General features: G+C 47.9%; 2 protein-coding genes across 17 annotated transcripts in view; one reads left to right on the forward strand and one right to left on the reverse strand.

The window, feature by feature from the left end:
* CDC42BPA (CDC42 binding protein kinase alpha) overlaps positions 1-13,053 on the forward strand; it is a 299,246-nt gene extending 286,193 nt beyond the window's left edge. For 9 of the 14 annotated variants that reach the window (XM_040263625.1, XM_040263627.1, XM_040263629.1 and 6 more), the window contains 4 exons: positions 2,494-2,679; positions 5,387-5,504; positions 7,768-7,925; positions 8,547-13,053. In XM_040263625.1, coding sequence (XP_040119559.1) covers positions 2,494-2,679; positions 5,387-5,504; positions 7,768-7,925; positions 8,547-8,678 — 594 coding nt within the window. In that variant the 3' untranslated portion in view covers positions 8,679-13,053. The remainder of the gene's footprint in view (positions 1-2,493; positions 2,680-5,386; positions 5,505-7,767; positions 7,926-8,546) is intronic. The other 5 variants (XM_040263632.1, XM_040263636.1, XM_040263637.1 and 2 more) reach the window with 1 other exon arrangement.
* An 877-nt stretch (positions 13,054-13,930) lies between these two features.
* COQ8A (coenzyme Q8A) overlaps positions 13,931-19,784 on the reverse strand; it is a 47,555-nt gene continuing 41,701 nt past the window's right edge. For all 3 annotated transcript variants that reach the window (XM_040263641.1, XM_040263640.1, XM_040263642.1), the window contains exons 6-15: positions 19,155-19,277; positions 18,373-18,458; positions 18,121-18,261; positions 17,547-17,628; positions 17,359-17,452; positions 16,973-17,114; positions 16,638-16,745; positions 16,434-16,499; positions 15,891-15,977; positions 13,931-15,055 (exon numbers count right to left, since the gene is read on the reverse strand). In XM_040263641.1, coding sequence (XP_040119575.1) covers positions 14,768-15,055; positions 15,891-15,977; positions 16,434-16,499; positions 16,638-16,745; positions 16,973-17,114; positions 17,359-17,452; positions 17,547-17,628; positions 18,121-18,261; positions 18,373-18,458; positions 19,155-19,277 — 1,217 coding nt within the window. In that variant the 3' untranslated portion in view covers positions 13,931-14,767. The remainder of the gene's footprint in view (positions 15,056-15,890; positions 15,978-16,433; positions 16,500-16,637; positions 16,746-16,972; positions 17,115-17,358; positions 17,453-17,546; positions 17,629-18,120; positions 18,262-18,372; positions 18,459-19,154; positions 19,278-19,784) is intronic.

Raw genomic sequence — 19,784 nt, forward strand, 5'->3', positions numbered from 1 at the left:
TGGTTACTTATTCCCATTAGACCTCTTGATTTTCAGTATTTGTGTCACTGATCTTGTTAACCATTGACTGCCTCACTGGTTCTTTTGTCATTAACAGAAGTGATTTTTTGCCCTAGCAGTGCAATTTGGTTTTTAATGTTCATTTCATGTTTTCTTATCATATAAACACTTTTGAATTTCCAGGACAAGAAGTTGGTGTAAATTTTTGAAACCTGTTCACCTGTACATGGAGTATTTATTGTAGCAAAAGTGTTATGTGTCTGAACTCCTGTTTTTCACAGTCTCACTTTATTTTCACCTGTCTTTCTTCCTTTTACCAGCTAAGAACATAAAAGCTGGGACTTTTCATAAGCATTCATTTAATCACTTAACAAATATCTTTTGATATACTGTCTTACCAGAACTGTGCTTATCTTGGAGTAAACATTGGTAAACAACACAATAATATGCATGTCTGAAAAGAAAATAATATGCATGTCTGTATCTGTGTGTGTATATATATATGTATACATGTATTGAAAAGCTTGTGATATTTTAATCTCAGATTTTAGTATATTCCTTCCACTGTAGTTTTCTATATTTAATGAACTATTCAAAAAAAAAAGATGAATTAAATTCATCTAATGTTAACATATATAAGAAGCACTTTCAAATACCAAAGTTAGGTTGTCATTTGTGCAAAGAGCATGTACCCCAGACATTTTTATGTTTAACTTATTCAAATCAGTATTGCCTTCCTGTGAAATGCTTATAAGCTTAGAAAGTTTATTGAATGTCTTTGGAAGATTATTCTGTTTCCTTTGTACCAAAATGATACTGAAACAGGTTGTTTGCCTCATGAGTGTGGAAAAGATAGTAAGGGTAGGGAGTCAGTTTTTATTTTCTCTCCTATATCAGTGTGAATCTTTCATGCGTGGCTTAGTGAACCAAGAGAATATAAGCCATTAATATAAAATAGCATGTGTGTCTTACAAGTACATACTGTAGTAGTTTCCTGGAATCCTTTTTGTCATCTACCTTTTCTCATAAGTGGATACTGGTAATAAAGAATAGATTTGTCTCAACCTGAATTAAAGAGTAATATTTTACCTCTAAAAAATTTTTTTAGCACATAAAACTTCTCCTAGTCTTTCACCTGTTCCTAAAATTGTTAATAAATAAAATTTCTAGCTCAGTGATCTTTTAGACTTTTAAGAAGTGATTTTACTTCTTAAAGTCATAGTTATATGCCCATGAATAGTTTTTCCTTTTGGAAAAGAGCTTAGCAAGTATTGATTTAACATACATCTCTAAATTTAAAATAATATCTTATATAGGAGCCTTTCTTTTAAGCTTCCCTAATTTATCAGATTTTTTTCAACCAAGCAACCTCATCTTAACTCATGAGACTATCAGTCAGCATCTCTCTGGGAAGTCATTCAATCTATGTCTTTAATGAGGTGATCTTAGGATGTTTTCTTGAAACATAGTTCTTAAGAACTGAACTTTGAAAATTCCCATGAGAGAAGATGACTGGGTGCTAAGTGATGTCTCCAAATATCCACAAATTATATTAGATGCAAAACTAGAGTCCTTGTTTTCAAAACCTTTGTTCTATGTCTTTAGTGTTACATTATTTCATTTTTAAAAATTACACTTGAACATTGAAGAAAAGGTTGTTCTCTTGTTAAAAAACCAACATGTTCTCCAGGTATCTAAGTGGAGATAAGCTTGAGCTACTTACAGGTAAACCGATAGTTAGTACATTCCATTCACTTAGTTACTCGCTCAATCGTGTCCAACTCTTTGCGACCCCATGGACTGTAGCCCACGAGGCTCCTCCGTCTATGAGATTTTCCAAGCAAGAATACTGGAGTGGGTTGCCATTTCCTTCTCCAGGAGATCTTCCTGGTCCAGGAATTGAACCCAGGTCTCCTGCATTGCAGGCAGGAACCACCAGGCATATAGTACATTCTAGAGTTACTCATTATAGGAAGATAAGATCAGTAAAAGCAAATACATGTCAAGTCTATAAATACAATAGATGATTTCAGTTTCTCAAGGAACACTTTCATAACGCTTCTGGTGAGAGGCTGGTTGTATTAATAAGTTCACTTGTCCTTTAATTATTTCTTGCTTTTTCTATCCTTAATGTTTTTGTTTAGATTTTTTTGCCATGTTTTGATTATATCACAATCAAAGGAGAACACTGAACTAAATTTCAAAAATCTACTTGTATTTCTGAAAGTCCAGTTTCTGCTCATGTTGATGACAGCAATAAAAGAGAATAATCTTACAAAGCAAATGACTTTTTGCAAATCAACTCTTCAAGTAACCGGCAAGAAGATTACAAAATTTAACTTTCTAAGGCCTAAAAGTATTTCATGATGGATTCAGTTATTGATATGAGATGCTTCATGGTTTTCTACATGCATGTTGTCTGAAATGTCACATATATCTGGTGAATCCATTTTCATTACCTCATTACCTTTTTTCTTTCTGTTGTTTTGATAGCCGGGTTTCCCTTATCCATCCCCTCATCATCACTCCGGTCTGATCTCCTCTCCGATCAACTTTGAGCACATCTATCACATGACTGTTAATTCTGCTGAAAAATTTCTCTCTCCTGATTCCATAAACCCTGAATATTCCCCGTCTCTACGCTCTGTCCCCGGTACACCAAGCTTTATGACTCTGAGGGTATGAAAGCTGAGTTAGGTGTTAACTTGTACTAACCATGTGCGGATCTATGCCTGGCTTCAATAAGTAACACTGCCAATGGGGTACATTCTGTGTACGTTTTCCTTTGGCCTGTTTCTCTGCTGCCAGACTTCTATCCTTCTTCTTCCTCCTCTTCTCTCTTCAAGTTCTATTTTGTTTCTTCTTTTGAGGAAAAAGATAAGGACTAGGAAAGATTTCAGTTTTATTTCTAAAACAGTTTTGGAGGTTTTTCTATGTTTAATATAAGATAATCCCATCATGATATATTTCATTACAGATACCATAAGACATAGCCCCCGAGTAAGTCTTTATTCTGTTAAAACAAACAAAAAAACAGGTCCTAGAATTTCTGAATTCTTTATAGCTCATTAGCTCATTAACCAGTACAGTTCAGAGAAATTTTTAATATTTAGTGAAGTCTGTATTAGGCCTGTCTAGAGGCCTTTTATCTACAATAAACCCCCTTCCAAAGAGGTCACAATTCTTAAAAATATAAAGTATAGTAGTATCAGTGAATAACAGGAAAAATTGCCAAAAGAAGGTAGTGTTATTAATATTTGAGTTGCTGATGCACTTTTAATGCTAGTCAGGATCGAAAATAAGAGAAGTAAATCAACACGACAGAAAAGCAGAGTATGCTGCATTCTGGGGGACCGTGGCCTGGGTCCGTGCAGCCTCGCATCCTTGTAACCAGCAGCTCTGCAGTGGGACAGAGAGCTGGCAGTGATTCAAGCTGAATATCCTTATTTCCATCAAGAAACATGTACTGACTTCAAGGGGGCATTTTCTCAAGTTTGTCTTGCAGATAATATTTGGATTACATCATGCAAACCCATTTCCTGTGACTTAGAAAAAAAACATTATCCATTTTTTTATTTGTATATTTAGTCATTTTCCAAAAAGAAAACTATGTGTAGGGGGAGTTTATTTTTCTATTTTTGCTTGTATTATAAAATTATCCTAAAATATGTTTTAAATGTCATTGTCACTGACATTAAACTGTAATGTTATTTACGTGTCTTATTTGATGACATAAGATTACTTATGATAAACTAAGCCTTAGTTTGTTTGCTTGGTAACAGATTACAGTGAGTGGATTCTAGAGGAGGTTGTATAAACTAATCAGTCAAGAATTTTTGATAGAAAAGATGGTAGAAATGTTATTTAAGTCATCTATAAAGAGCAACACTACTATTAGTGGACATTTTACCCTAATCTTAAGCATCTTTGTGAGAGGACCATCAGATTAAGTTTCATGTTACTTTATAATGAAGTTGAACTTCAGCTGGATGAATGATAAAACTGTTGGATTTGCGGTTTTTTAAAAATTTTTCCAGAGCACATCTTCTGTGTGTCATTCTTTGATTACTTCAATATTCAGTGTTACATAAACCACTGGTATTTTTATAGGCCTTCATTTTTGCCATTTTTTCTAGAGTAGGTTTGTTTTATAGAAAAGGACAACCCAAAGTACCTTAAGGTTCATAGCAAAACCAATAAAAGTGGAAAGGTTTCAACTGAGACCCCTGTCTGTCTGGAGCTTTCCTCTGCTGCACTGTACGCACGTCACTGGCACCTCACAGGGTGGCTCCCGTGAGTGGATGTTGAAATGCTAGCACTGACTGTTTCCATTTTAAATTTTGTATTTTGTTAGAGAAAAAAATAAAAAAGGTAAAACATTTGCTTTAAACAAATAACAAATAAGAATTACATGGACTTTGCAAATTTGATATATGAACCAAAATGGCAGTGGTGGTATTTGAAGGCAGCCTGCCTGCCAACTTTCAATGTGTGTGATTCTTTAAACTGTATGAGTTGGAGTTTTTCGAGAGGTATATTAGCGCATGTTTTCCTGATTGCTGGCTTGGGCCCTGCGTTAATTGTGTTGTCGTAACCTTCTCTCAGGCACCAGCCAGCCCCGACACCCCTTCTGGTCTGAAAAGTTTGGGGCCGTGGAGGAGCCATTCAGAAGGCTGGACCCACACCCCACCTGTCTAGGTGTCTGTACCTTTCAAAGCATTCCGTGGCTCATTCTCGTGCATTGGGCCCCAGAATCATTCAGTATTAGATGGAGAACTTTTCCCCCCGGCGTTCCCAAGTTAAGCCGCCTCACCCAGGCGGAGATGGTCACAGATGCCATTGTTAAGACTCACACTGCTTTGTCTGTGAGGCGGGGAGGCTGCCTGGTGGCCAAAACGGGAACGTGCAAGTGGCCCTTTTGGTATCAGAATAGTAGAAGGAGTACGTGAGAAGAGCATGCTTTTAGGCGACTCTCTTCTCAACAGCCTTAGTCAGCTTTTGAGTTTTCCTAAGGAAGTAAAAATGTCAGACATAGTAAAAGCTTTGCTTCAGTTGTCTGCAGATGTCCATGTAATTCTACGTCTCACTGTCACTTCTAACCATATAACTTTCACTTACTATTCTCACAACAACAAAAAGTTCTTATTTCCTGAGAAGTATCTCGGTGAGTATAAGAATAAGCACTTACGTTTGATTGGCCTGAGGTCTATTTCTCTTAGGGCTTTAGCACCTTCGTGGGTGGGAGGGATTATATAATCTGTTTCGTGTTCTGTATCACTATAGTCTAAACAACTTTATTTCTTGAGATTAGGGTGAAAAATAGACCTCTCTGTCGAAAATCAGTTTCTCTCTGGATGAAGAATTTTTCTTTCTCTTTTGATCTTAGAACCCTCGGCCTCAGGAAAGTCGGACAGCGTTCAGTGGCTCGGTCAGTATTCCGTCTATCACCAAATCCCGCCCTGAACCCGGTCGCTCCATGAGCGCCAGCAGCGGCCTGTCAGCAAGTAAGTAGCCTGGGCTGCAGGAGACACACACGTAGCCAAGCAGCAGCCATGCGCTCCTGCGTCTCCAGCTGCCAGTGTCTCAGAGCCGGCTGGGCAGCGCCTTGCAGGCGCAAGTGCAGCTGTTACAAAAGTCGTCATGGGGTCCCTCTAGAGGTCACAGTCCATCTGGGAGACAGACAGGTAATACTACAAACTGTGATGAGAAGTGCCCAACCTCCCAAATCACCATCTAGAACTCTGGGGAGGAGACCCTGCCTAGGACCACAGTCTTCAGATTGTCCCCTTTGCTGTTCAGTCAAAACAGCCCATCTCAGTTTTTTAAGATTAGGGTGGTTTGAGTGTAATTTTTCTGTGAAAGGAATTTTTCCAGACTTAAAAAGAAACAGTGTAAATCACAGAGGTGAGGTTCTATAAATGATCACTAGGATGGAGGAAAGGAGCCCAGGAAGAACGTACTAAGCACTAGGCAGCCCCATCAGACACCGTCCTTCTGACATTTTATTCTCTGTGTATTGAGAGCTCAGTTCCCACAAGACCCCCATAAGGTAGAATTCATTTTCTTATTTACAAATGAAGAAAACTGAAACTCCAACAAGATAACTTGCTTTAGATCACACAGGTTAGTAAGCAGAGCAGCAGAACTCTATGGTGGTTTGGGTTTTTTATTCAGAAGGACAAAATTTTTAAAACAGTAACTTCATATTACAGCTTTTGTTAAATTGAGGACTATACTAGGCATGGAATTGGAAGAGAAATCTTAAAAAAATGATTTATGCCTTCAATTAGGTTATGATCTAAGACAGAGAAGATGGGCAATGAAAAAGTAAAGAGTACCTATCCAAAGAAACACATCAACAAATGAAAATCACCACATGTCTAGTGACAGACACCTCTAGAAACAGGATGGAGTGTTGGGAGGGAGCAGGTCTCCTAGGGAGTAAGGCTGAGTCAGTGGTTCTCAACCTGAGATGCATTCTAGCATCATCAGAAGGGCTTTTTAAAGGTTAAGTTGGGGATTCTGCTTTCGTTGGTCTGGGATGGGGCCCAGGCACTGGTATTTTTAAAGCTCCATGGTGTAATATGCAGTGTACACCCAGCACTGGTAACTTCTGCAGTAAGTGGATTATGGTGACACATTTGAGGGGCTCAGGAAAGGAACCGGAAGGAAGCTGTCAGATCACCAAGGACAGGGCTTCAGCAGGCAGGCTCCTGTTCAGTCTATGAAGACATCTGAATGTGGGTGATCATTAAATACATATCCTTTGACCAGTCACCTCTTGACATTTCATTGAATTCTGAATGTAACATAACTCAATTTTAGGGATTTGTTAAACCAGCAGGAACTCGAAACCATCGATACCTTGTAGTTGTGCTAAAGCCTCAACACAATCTCAGTCTTTCTTGAATGGTAATCTTAATATTGAAGCTCAACAGAATTAAAACATGTTTAGGTTAAAAACTAAAAAATACTAGGGAGTGCTAAGAGTTGAACATATATAGGTGCTAACAGTACCCCAATATTTCCGAGAATTTTCTGGTCATCCCCTTTCCTCCTCTGGGTGGTTGCCAGTCCTCCTTTGATGTGTCCCAACTCTAAAATCAAAGCAGAGGGTGAGTTTAAAGAAACACACCATGTTTTTTTTATCTGGGGCGTTTTGCCCTGTGGAATGAAAATGCTTCTGTTATGTTCCTTTGTGTCTTTAATGAAAATTCTCTAGAAGCTAAGTGACAGTTCTGCATCATCAGGTGGCGTGGTCTTCATTTTTCTGAGCTCTGTTCTCCTCGGCTTCACGTTCAACATGTGTGCTTTGAACATCTGCTCCTTGCCCCGTTCTTGTCAGGGGCCTCCAGAGGCAAGGACCATCGACTAAAAGAGTGGCAGGCACATAATTCCAACCTAATGTCCAGGTGCTATGAAGACGTGATGAGAAGTACTATAGGAGCCCCAGGGAGCAGGAAAGACTCACTGAGACAGTAGCACGTGGGTGGAGACTTGAGGCATTGATTCTAAGGAATCACCTAGCAAGCAGGGCAGCCCAGGCATGGCCAGTGAGAGCAGAGCCTGGAGGCCTGGCAAGTGCTGCCCACTCATCCAGCAGCCCCGGTGGCTGGGCTCCAGGGTGGGCTTCAGTGTAGCCGGACTCACTGTCCATCAGTTTGCTTTAAGCAGGAAGGAGGGTTCCCTACCTCAGCTGTCTGTGTGCCGTCTAGAGGGTCGTCCCCTTCTACATGTGTAAAGTTTTACCTGACCCATGTGCCGTAGGGTCATCTGCACAGAATGGCAGTGCGTTAAAGAGAGAATTCTCTGGAGGCAGCTACAGTGCAAAGCGGCAGCCCATGCCCTCCCCATCGGAGGGCTCGCTGTCCTCGGGAGGCATGGACCAGGGAAGCGACGCCCCAGTGCGGGACTATGACGGAGAGGTGAGTGCCTGTGGGGAGCAGCTCCGCCTGGGGACGGGTTCTGGAGAGGTCCTGAGCCAGACAGGTGAATGTATTTCTTGAAGCTGTTCTGCCTCCTGGACTGCAGCAGGGATCGGCCACACGCTCCAGCAGGGGCCGCAGAGCCAGTCACTTCGGTTGCAAGCTGCAGTTACCCTGGATGTTCAGACTTCTAGCTTTCGTATGGAAATAGCCTACATTTCCAAAGACCTGCAGAAAGGACTAGGAGAGTTTGTTATGTTCTGTGCCTCTTACTCAGCTCAGAAAAGGTGCTTTCTACCCACAGTAAAGAAGTTATGCATGCGTGCTAAGTCCCTTCAGTCGTGTCCAACTCTCTGGGACCCTATAGACCATACCCTGCCAGGGTCCTCTGTCCATGAGATTCTCCAGGGAAGGATACTGGAGGGGTTGCCGTGCCCTCCTCCAGGGGATCTTCCCCAGGGAGGGGGAGCAAACGCAAGTCTCTTATGTCTCCCGCATTGGCAAACGGGTTGTAGAAAAGTCATGTCCAGTCATTGGCCAGGGTGGCTAGAGAGGACCCATGGTGGCCCGAGCCCCTCCTGACCCTCTGCTGCTCCCTGATGTCTTCCTCTGGCCTCCCAGGACTCTGATTCTCCGCGGCATTCCACGGCTTCCAACAGTTCCAATCTGAGCAGTCCTCCCAGCCCGGTGTCGCCCCGAAAGACCAAGAGCCTATCTCTGGAGAGCACGGACCGCGGGAGCTGGGACCCGTGAGCGGGAGCTGGGACCATGAGCAGCCTCCGTGCTCAGACGCTCTGGGCTCCCCTCCACTGCCCCCCTCCTCTCACTGTCATCTCTTCCCCAACCGCTGCCTGAAAACACCAGGGCCAACTGCAGTAGCAAGGCGGGGTTCAGGAATTCTGCCTCTGGACTTTCATCCACACCCCCCTCGACTTAACAGCAACAACCATAAAGGCAGACTTTCATTGAGCAGCTTAGATGAATACTGATTTCATTTCATACACTTAGCGTTGCTTTCCAGACTATTTCACCCTTCCCCTAAAAGGTAGCTTAAGTAGACAGATTCCACACATGTAAGCGATAAGAATAAGATTAGACAGACATCGTTTTCACAGTAGAGTCTCATGTAGCCCTGAGACAGCACGTGGGGCTTGCCAGTGGGTCCCAGGCGCGCGCCAAGCCCCTTCAGCACCACAGTGAATGTCGACCTGATCGTTGCCAGTAAATCCCTTATCACTAAAATGATGCATATTTTACTACAAAACAGAGTTTAAATAAATACACAAATGTAGAGGTTAAGTACTGAATGTATATAGTAAAAAGAAGCATCTTGTAATCAACAAAAAATGGATGCATATATGAGAGATCATTTAATTTAAAGAACTGTGTTGTTTCCTGTCTGTTTTCCACCTAAAACATGAAACGGTAGAAAGGCCTGGCACTGAGTGTAAAGAGGGAGGGCGGGAGGAGCAAGCATCCCCTTACCGCCAGCTCTCACGCTGGGCAGGGGAACCTGCGTCTCTCATGCTGGACGCGGGCACCTGCAAGCTTTAGGAGATGCTCCGAGGCTTTGGTTTCATCGGTTTGGAGTGTAAACTGGGAACCAGACTTATAACATTTAAAGCCTCTTCAGCAGCATCATTAAAAGGCAGATTTACTTCTATCCAAAAGACATTTCTATTTCTAGCAGTAGAATTTGAATCGCACTTCTCATCTGTTATTATATTTTGGTATCTTCTGCAGATGAATGTAGAAACGCAGTTTTGTCACCTTCTGGATCCCTTCCATCTGAAAGGACACAAGGAATGGCGTAGTTTCTAAAGGGCCATAAAAAGGTTCAGCAGAGTGCTTTTTTCCCTTGGCTGATCTCCTCCCGCGCCCTTGCAGTGAGGCCTATGTCCCCAGCTGAGCCAGCTTCTCTTCAGAGAGGGATCTGTTTTGAGGGGGGTGTCAGCATCCTCAGATAAGCCTGGGAAAGGGGTTTAATTACCAAATAATGTAAAACCTCAAATGCAAGGACTTGAACAGCCTTAACCAAATACTCTTTCCCACATGGAGCGGGAAGCGGACAGCTCATCCCTGCCGCACACAGGAAGTCAGCCCAGTGTGGCCTTCCTGAGCGGGTAAGCTTTGCCTCCCTCCTAGCTATATTGTGTTAGTCCCATTTCCATTTGGATTCCTGCTGTTTTAATTGCCATAAGGAAAGAGGTGCAGAACTAGGAATTTATTTCTCCAGAGTCATTTCACCAGTTAAGCACATGAGTAGAGAAAGATAGAAATAAAAATATCTGACGGTCATACAGAGAATCTGCCTCTCTCTTACTTTTTATCTAAATTTCCCTGAGAAGTACCAACAGATTTTCTGCTGTCTTCTTTAAAATTCAGCTGAAATGGAAGAGCATTCCTGCCATTGCTTGTCCGGATCTTGGTGTGTGAGCACTGACGTCTTACCCACCCAGCACCACCTCCACACCCACACCCACCCACACACACACACCACAGCCATTCCACTTCCCACCGCAGGCCACAGGGAACCGGACTATTCCCAGAGGATGCCACTCTCAGGAGGAATTCACTGAGGTTCAGGGAGGGAAGAAAGGGTCCTGTGTGGGCATTATATTGTGAAATATTACAGTAGAGAATTTTAAAATAATAACAGGTTTGGCACTTAAACATCCTGAACTTGGCGCTTGCTGATTTATGTTTAACTTGGGATGGGCATAAATGACTGCACAATTCTAACCTTCTAAATCCTTTGCTTTTGGAAGAGAAGTGTTATGTGGAAGTACTTTTGTGCATTTAGATTTCAAGAGTCAGACGTTGAGTCTGGTTACTGCCCTGACTCCAGTCACTCCTTACGTTTGGCACTTCCCAGGAGGAGAGGGAACCTGCCAGCTGACTGCTGAGCGTCTGTGGCCTAGTCCCCTTCAGACCCTCCCACCCTCTTCTTTCCTTTCCCCTCACCTCTTCCTGCCCCCCTTTTCTCCTCTGAGCGGAGACAGATCCAGCGGAGATTCACTGGACTCCACACTAAGCCATTCGTTTATAGCTTTGACAACTAAGTTTCTGTTGCCTATAGGTGCTTATTTCTTTCAGATGTTTTTAGGATCAAAATAACAACCATATCTGAAGTCTGGACACCAGTATAGTGAGTCGTACCCTGTAGCCCCCGAACAGGGCAGATAAGGGCTTGTCCTGGCTTTCGGACTCACTGGGAGGTGTAATACTAACCCAGTAGATTATACTCCAGTAATCTAAAATGGTCTTAGCAGTAGCAACAGAGCAGTCCCAAATGTGATTCATGTCCAATAGGAGGAGCCTTGGGGAAGAAACACTGCCACGGGTGGTAATCTGGGGGATATTTTCCCAAGCTGGTGATCATTCAACTGGGTTTATCCCCATTCTCCAATATGAAGCAGTTACCTTCTGAAGCTTCTTGAAAAGAATGATTTGGGAAGATGGGGAATGGATTCTAGAGAAACAAAAACCATAATGATCACTGAAATGGATCAGTAACAAAGATTACGGAACAGATGTGATGTTGCTGTCTGAATTCGTCCTTTGTTTTCATGCAGGACATTCAAAGAAACATATGTGGAAGCAGGAACTTATTTCTCAGTAGAAAGGAAAAATAAGAGGCATTTCTGGCATAGTCTAGATGTGTTGATATTTGGTGCTATCTATATTCAGCCAATTTGTTGTCTACTCTTGAATTCTAATCTTGCTATGTGCTTTGGGTGTATAAAATTACATATATACATATACACACACACACACATATATATATATATTTCTTTTTGCCAAAAACAGCCTTCCTCCTCATCAAATAATTGCTAAAGCACCTTTTTTAGTTATGTGTGTGCACACTCATCCCTTACGTGCATGCACACACACCTACACTTAGTGATTTAATCTTCTTTCTGAGGGAGCATAGTTTTAAGGCTGTGAAACACAACTAAAAAGGGCCCATCTATTTAATTTTCCAAGCAGAGCTTGTACCCAAGCTTCAGGGAAGAATCTGAAATCCCTGTTTTGTTTACAGCAGCATTCTGTCATTCCCCAGTTGGTTCTCAGCCTCCCTCTGCCTTCCGTATGGTTAGAGTTGCGTCATTTTGTTTCTCAGCGGCCACATCTACTTCTGTGAAAGACCAGTTGCATTTCTATGGACTCTCAGGTATCGTTAAAGAAAAGCCAGAGTAGAGGTGGGCAGACACCCTGACACCCCCCACCCCCCCCGCCGCCGCCAGGCAGAACAGGGCTGTTTACTGGCCTTTTGTCCACAAGCTCTGTGGTCTCCCAGCTCAGCGGAGCCCTGTCAAGCTCAGCATCCACTCTCTGGACAGAGGAGCGTTCTCAGCAGTGGCCAGGCTTCACCACTGCCCCAGTCTGTTGGGCACAGTTGGGAAGTGACCAGGCCCCCCGCTCCCCTCCTCTCGCTGGCCCAGCACCTGCATTCATTAGATAAGCCACACGGCATTTCATTGGGCCCATCTTAAAAACCTCTTTCCCTGTTATGACTTCATTATGACAAGTCCAGCGTCCTCTGCAGAGCCCTGCTCTTAAGGGGCCCTCGCTTCAGCTGGAGCTCTGCCTCGAGTCTCAGCGCTGGTCAGCAGGCCAGGCGCTCCTCTCCCTTCGCAGGGATGACGGTTACACACACAAACCATTTCATTTATGGGGGGAAATTGATGAAAACAAATCAGCCTTGAAATTTCATGAAAACAAAATGACCTGCCTTTTTATTTGATAGTGTAATATCATTTATTTTATAAATTTTTTAGGGTTTTTTCTCATTGTAATATTATTGTACAGTTTTGCATGGCCTGGGTGTAATCATTTTTTTGTTTAGAATATAATGCTGACAAATAAGTGTGTATGGAAGGGGAAAAGATAACTGCTTTGGCCTCTGATCACTATTTTGTTTGGTTTTACCCCCTCAGTGTCTTAGGGAACTTTATAAGGAGATTCTCTGCTACCAAACAATGGTGTGGATTCTTTTGCACAGAAATATTTAAGGTGGGACAGTCAAAAATGTAACAAGACTCCTCGCCGATATTTTATGTTGGTATCACTTAATATTAACCAGATTCTGATGTATTGCAATAAAACAGAGAACTGTTAGAACTGAGTATTTTGTCTTTTTTCCCCTGATTAAGAAGTCTGAGGAATGGCGAAAAGGTGACTGACTCTTCATCTCTGAACCCCGATTTCTGCCTGTCTCCTCCTGCAGCCAGCTTCCTCGTTACACTGGAAGGATGGGGAGTTAATCTGGGCCTCTTCTTAGTTCCTCCCATAGCTCAGGTGAGAACAGTGTTTGACTCTCTCTCCGCTCTCTGGTCAGAACTCCCCTGATGCCCAGTCTGCAAGGCCAGGCTCTGCCAACGCATCTGTGGGCCGCCCTGCTGTGTGCGCTTGCCACAGGGAGCCTACCACACAAGGCCCACCCCACCCCAGCCAGGCTTCCTGACCCCTGCCACCGCCGACTGAACGTGGTGACTGCTTGCTCTTCCATCTTCTACCTGCAGAGAAGCAGCAGAGCCGGCCCACAACTTATGCTTGAGTTAGAATGTCACAGCTGAGGACGCTCAGGAAGGCCTGGGTGGTCTTAACAAAGGAGATCGTAAATTGGCTGCAGCTGAATAATTATTGAGGCCCCCCCCCCCCGTTCCATTTCACATGTAATGGACATTTCTGTCTGTTACCTGTTGGTTCACTGTTTGAAACCATGCTTTAGAGGCAGGAGCTGTGCAGAGGTTGGCAAACATCTGTAAAGGACCAGTGAAGAAATACTCTCGGCTTTGCAAGACTTGTCTCCTGCTCCTACTCAACTCTGCCATCTTTCTCTGATGATGAATATGGGCTAAGCCTTCTGGGTTCAGGTACCAAGAACCTCGTGGTGGGAACAGGGCCAAACCTTGCAGAAGCATCTGGAGGCAAGAAAGGGCTCATCACAATCAGCTCAGAAGCCTTTACAAGTGAAAGAATTAATGCCAGAATGCTAGGTTTTGTTTTGTTTTTTTTTTATTGAAACAAGTACAGACAATTACAAGAATTGTACGAATATTAACACAGCCTGAAATGACCCCTTGGGTCCAAGCAGGTGATATGTGCACATCAAGACCCAGGGGCCTGGGGCGGGAGGAAGGACCCCCACACACCAGTCTTGGAGCCCAGGGACAGCGCGTGTGGCCCTCTCTCCTGTGGCTCCTGTCTTCCTTGTAGGAGGCGGCAATTCTCTGGAAACCTCCGTTCTCAAGAAAGCCTCTAGCAACCAGCCAAAGAGCAGGTGTGGGTGGGCCTGGCTTGGCAAAGTAGTACTTGTTGGCACTGCTCAGCTCAGCATTTCTAGATCCAGGCCAGAGAGGAAAAGACAGAAAATACAAATCTCATTCTAGAAACACACACACACACACAAACCTGATATTACACACTCAATAAAATCCAAAAAGGCTTTTCTGGTTTTGGTGTTTTGTTTTTGTTTTTGGTGGCAGGGATTCAAAGGAAGAACTCTTATCTTCTGGTTAACATTCACATTAGCAAAAAACCCGTTACAAAAAGGAAGAGGAAATAAAATTGTCTTTTTATCGAGAGCCATTTCAGAGGATTACTAAACAATAAGCAGATTCTGACAGACCGTAGTGGGGCTGCATTTTCATCCTTGCTCCTCTCACCCCACAGCCACTTAGCAAAAAAACCATGTCTAAGCATCGGCAACAGGCTCCGAGCAGCGTCCCCCCATCAGCCCGGCCACCCTCTCCCACCGGGTGAAGTTTAAATGCAGCGCGGCACCACCAGCTTCCTACTAGTTTCAGCGGCTCAAGGACCAAGGACGGAGGGTCCTGCTACTGCTGCTCGGCCTGCCTCCGGCAGTAGTTGCTATAGGCCTCCTCGAACATGGCCTTGCAGGGGAACCGGGCCTTCAGCTTAGAGCAGATGAGGAAGGAGCCGCCCATCTTCCTGTGCAGGGAGTAGGTCTCCTCGGGCGGCGGGACGAGCCGGTGCTTCAGCATGATGGGGATCAGGTTGTGGATCTTCTCGGTGGTGCTCTGAGTGCCAAAGTCAAAGGGCTCCTCCGAGGCAAAGGCCTCCCCCAGGATGAGGATGGCATCCAAATGGGCATCTTCCATGGCCTGGAGGAAGAAGGAGGGGAGACTGAAGGGCTCGGGCTTCAAGCCCAGGGCTCCTCCCACACAACCCCCCAGGGGCTAGACTGAGCGCTCCCTGAGGGCAGGGCCGGTAGTGAGTGCTTCACTCAGATTGAATCATGGTAACCAGGGCATGAACTCAAACCACTTAATGTGTGACCTTTCTTCCAGGTAAGAAGAAAGGCAGCTTGGCAGGTCTGTGGCAGAATGCCAGGTGTGACCCAGCCTGAGGGCACTCAAATCTGAGGTTTTATAAAATGCCTGTCAATCCCAAAAGAGCCACAGGCCTGAGCTGAGGTGAGCCTCTGCACTCCTTGTAGGCAGTAGACCCAAGACCACCGGGGGTCCACAACCCTTCCCCTCTGTCGGGAGAGGAGAGTGCTGCTATCTGGCGACAGGACACCAAGACGGTCACCCCTTCATTTAAGAGGCTACTAAGATCTCTTCCAACACGCCCCTCACCCCTTCCCCAGTGAGGCCACAGGAAGTGGGGGCTGGGCTTTGCCATCCCACCTGCTCACCCAGGCCCCGAGCGCCCGCGATGAGCACAATGACTAGGATCTCGACATGGGCTGGGGTGGGACACAAGGGCTTCATGACCAGCCCTGGTATTCTGAGGACCTCGGCCCACCGGCTGGGGCAGGGCCTGCCCAACCTGCCCTACCAACTCTGATTTCATCCACTTACAAACTTGAGATACCCTTCAGATTTCACAGGAAGAGCAGTCCACGTCCCACCCTTCCCACAAACAACAAAGTTGGCCTGGTGGCTGCATGTGGCTCAGCAGGCCTGGTGCACCTCCAGAGTCAAGCGAGCTCACCTTGACCTCGTAGCCAGTGAGGAACTTCATCTCTATGGATTTCTTCAGTACAGCCTCCCTGTCCTGGTTAGCAGCAGCCCTGATGATCTGGACAGAGGCACCATGGGTGGCATGTAGAGAGGAGATCCTGGGGGGCCCAGGGGCTGGCACCTGCCCCTCCCCCCACATGCCAGCACATCTACTTTTACCCTTTACTTGGGTTTCCCTGGTGGCTCAGACAGTAAAGAATCTGCCTGCAGTGCAGGAGACCAGGGTTCAGTCCCTGAGTTGGGAAGATCCCCTGGAGGAGGGCATGGCTACCCACTCTAGTATTCTCGCCCAGAGAATCCTATGGACAAAGGAACCTGGGGGGGCTACAGTCCATGGCGTCACAAAGTCAGACACGACTGAGTGACTTTTACTTTCCTCTGCGCCTGAGGCAGCTATGACCTCCTCCACTATCACCAAACACCAGGGACAGACAGGGACATCTGGACAGGAGTCCACCCTCCCTCCAAGCCCCAGAAGAGCACCGGCCAAGGCCAGCCCCCCACCCTCCTCTACCTGGATGTAGAGGTCGGTGAAGGATCTGTCAAATTCCCGAGTTGCCCCGAAGTCCAGAAGAGCCACCTGAGGATGGGTGATACCAGGGAAGATTTGCCCCAGTGGGGTGGAGGGACAGGGCAACGGGGGGCTGAGACCCCCGGATCGTGGAGCCCTGGTCCAGCGGAGCTCAGGGTCCCTGTGGGAGCCCCACCGGGTGCTCACCTTGTGCAGCTCAGGGTCATAAAAGAAGTTGGACCAGTTGGGGTCTGTCTGCATGAAGTGGAATTCGAACAGCTCCCGCAGGCACAGTACCAGGATGTTGTAGCAGATCTGGGGGCCAGGTGGGTCCAGTCACACCGCGCCAGGCCGCCTGGCCCCTCCTAGACCCAGACCTGGAAGCCTGACCCCTGCTCTCCTCTCATCACCCACCCCATCCCACCTCCCGCCCACAGCCAACTTTGATTCCAGGTATATCGCCGGGTGGGGAGACGATGAAGCGTTCTTGTCCCTGCCCCCACAGGAAGTGCTGGGGACACCAGGGTCACCAAGTGACATACCTCATTTCGGATCTCCTGGCTCAGCCCCTCGGCCTGGTCCAGGGGGAAGCCAGACACCAGCTCTGTGGTCAGCACGTGGGGGCTGCAGAGCTCATCCACGATCTCGGGCACATAGAAGAAGGGGTGGTCCTTCAGTAGCTCCCTGGCAGGGACGAGAGATCACACCCTGTTCACCCTGATCCTCCCACCCCCACCCTGGAGACAACACACAGGACAGCAAGGGGCGGAACCCTCCAGGCCGAGGGCCCTGCCTCCAGCTGGTGGGGGACAGGGCTCCGACTCCAGGCCCCAACCACGGTCTCCTGCCCTTCGGAGTTGGAGGGGCTTCCACCTCTTCTGTCCCCGCAGTGGGAGCAGTGGGCGAGGGCCCGAGGCTGGAGATGCACCTGAACCTGCGGGCGCAAGCGGCCTCCCGCTGGTAGTCGCACTCAAGGGCCAGCTCCCGCCGCAGCACGTCGATCAGGTGCTCGGGGAACAGGCCTGGGCGGGGAAGGAGGGTGTCAGGGTGGCCAGGGGCTCCCCGAGTCAGCACCCCACCCCCGACGCCTGCCCTTGCCCAGCAGCAGCCTCAGACCTTCTGGAAGCATGTTGCTCATGTTCAGCACAGTCATGAGGTTGTTGACGTCACTGTTGATGCTCTGGGCCACGCCAGGGTACTGCAGGGAGCAGAGGGGCACCAGGCACTCAGAGCACGGCCCCGCGGGCCCACCCTCCTGCCGCCCATCAGCTTCCCAAGTGTGTCTCTCCCAGACCCCACAGCTCCAGGGCGGAGCCAAGACCCCACGATGCTGCTGTAACCCTCAGACCCACCGTGACCTATTCTACTCCACCTACCGCACCCCCACGCCCATACAGAAACAGCCGCCCCACCCCTCCAGCTCAGGCCCCCGGGTAGACCGTCACTTGCCCCCGTCCCCACCCCACTCAAACCAAGCTTGCTGGGAGGCTGTTAACCCTCCCAGTCACTCCGCAAATACTTCTCTGCACCGAGCTCTGATCTGGTGCTAGGGACAGAAGCGATGAGACACGCACTCTGCCCTGGGCGCGGGGACACACAGGGCATGTGGGTGCAGAGGCCCCCACACCACAGGCCCCGGCTCTGCTCTGAGCAGCTCCTGAAGACATGAGCACACACCCTGGGTGCCTACCTGGATCTTCATGGCCACCTCGCGGCCCCCCTTCAAGCGGGCCAGGTGCACCTGCCCGATGGAGGCGGCGGCGAAGGGCCGCTCCTCGAAGTACTCCAGCTTGTCCCGCCAGTTGGGGCCCAGGTCGTTGTTGAGAGTTTTCTGGAGAGAGAGGGCAGGGAGGGGCTGTGAGCACAGCCAGGGACACCCTGAGGAGCCCCCCATCCCCTCCCACAGGGCTGCCGTGCCCCAGCCAAGAAGCCCCGGCCTCACCATCATCTGCTTCAGTGGCATGAAGTCTGCACTCTGTCTGACCCGATCGAAGATCTTGGCCAGATGGGGGTTGATGAAGGCATCGTCTGGAAGGCAGCAGAGCAGAGAGCAGAGCGCTGACCCCTCGGAAAGAGGGTGCACAGGCCACCTCCATCACCCTGCCCAGTGCAGCCTCCTCAGAGGAGGCCCAGTGCTGCTCCACCCTTCCACACACTGAGCCCCAGTTCAGAGAAGCCGAGGCACAGGCCCAGCCTCAGGTTCCTCCTGATTGAGGGGAACTGGCTTTGCTCCCACTCAGGACACCAGCCTCTCAGCTGCTCCGCCTTGGGGGGGGCCCTGAGGCTCCCCTGAACCCAAGCTCCACTCTCAGTGCTACATCGAGCCCACCTCCTGCTCAGCCACAGCGTCTTCCCCAGCCTTCCTTCCCTGGACCACACCCCCCCACGCCCCGATGTCACGCCACTGCAGCCCGTGAGCTCCCCCACAGCACCCTCGGACCATCAGCCTGACTCTCGTCAATTTTTGAGATGCCAGGACTTTTGGATATGCCAGGACACTCAGAAGAAGCCAAAAAACAACCGGGGGCTCTTATTTAAGATTGTTTTTTAAACATCCCAGGTTGGTTAACAGCAAGGACGCAAACAAGAGAAGCCCGTGAGCAGAAAACCTCCCTCCCTGCTCATCCCCAGTGGGGCCAAAACACACGCCCTCTCTCTGCCCCCACCCCCCCTTAGCCCCGCGCCCCCCGCTAGCCCCCCCTCCCCGCCACCAGCCACACTCACCCTGGATGCTCAGCATCTGGCCCAGCTTGAGCGCCGCCCCGCGCACCTTGCACAGCGTGCGCACGATGCGCTCCGCGTTGGCCTCCGACAGGAAGGGGCTGGAGTCCAACACGGCCTTCTTCCCTGCCGGGGAGCAAAGCCACTATGATGCCCCTCAGGCGGGGCTGCCAGACCTGGGACCCCCCCACCCCCCAACCCCAAGAGGCCCCTCCCCCCACTCAAGAGTGAGTACAACCCAGCCCACCAGCCCCTGGTTGTGGGTCTTGGCAAATCACTGGTTCTCCCAGTAAAAACAGGAACAATAACGAAATGTCAGGGTTTAGCACGTTTTAAGGGCGGTGGAATAGAGCCCAGCAGAGAGCCTGACACAAAGGGCTTCCCTCCCAGGGCGCCACAAAACTGGCAGTGCAGTTTTAACTCCACATCTCACACTTGACCCCCAGATGCTGAGGAAGGCCCTCCAGGGCTCCCTAGGTCTCCCCAGGCCGGCCCCCAGCACCCTCCTAACACAAACACAAACACACACGCACACACACGGGCTGGCCCATGGGGCCTCTCCCTCCATGTCAGCACACACACACACACACACAGACACACACACACACACACAGACACACACACACACACACA

The sequence above is a fragment of the Oryx dammah genome, unplaced genomic scaffold (assembly GCF_014754425.2).
Source record: "Oryx dammah isolate SB20612 unplaced genomic scaffold, SCBI_Odam_1.1 HiC_scaffold_21, whole genome shotgun sequence".
In the NCBI taxonomy this organism is placed as follows: Eukaryota; Metazoa; Chordata; class Mammalia; order Artiodactyla; family Bovidae; genus Oryx; species Oryx dammah.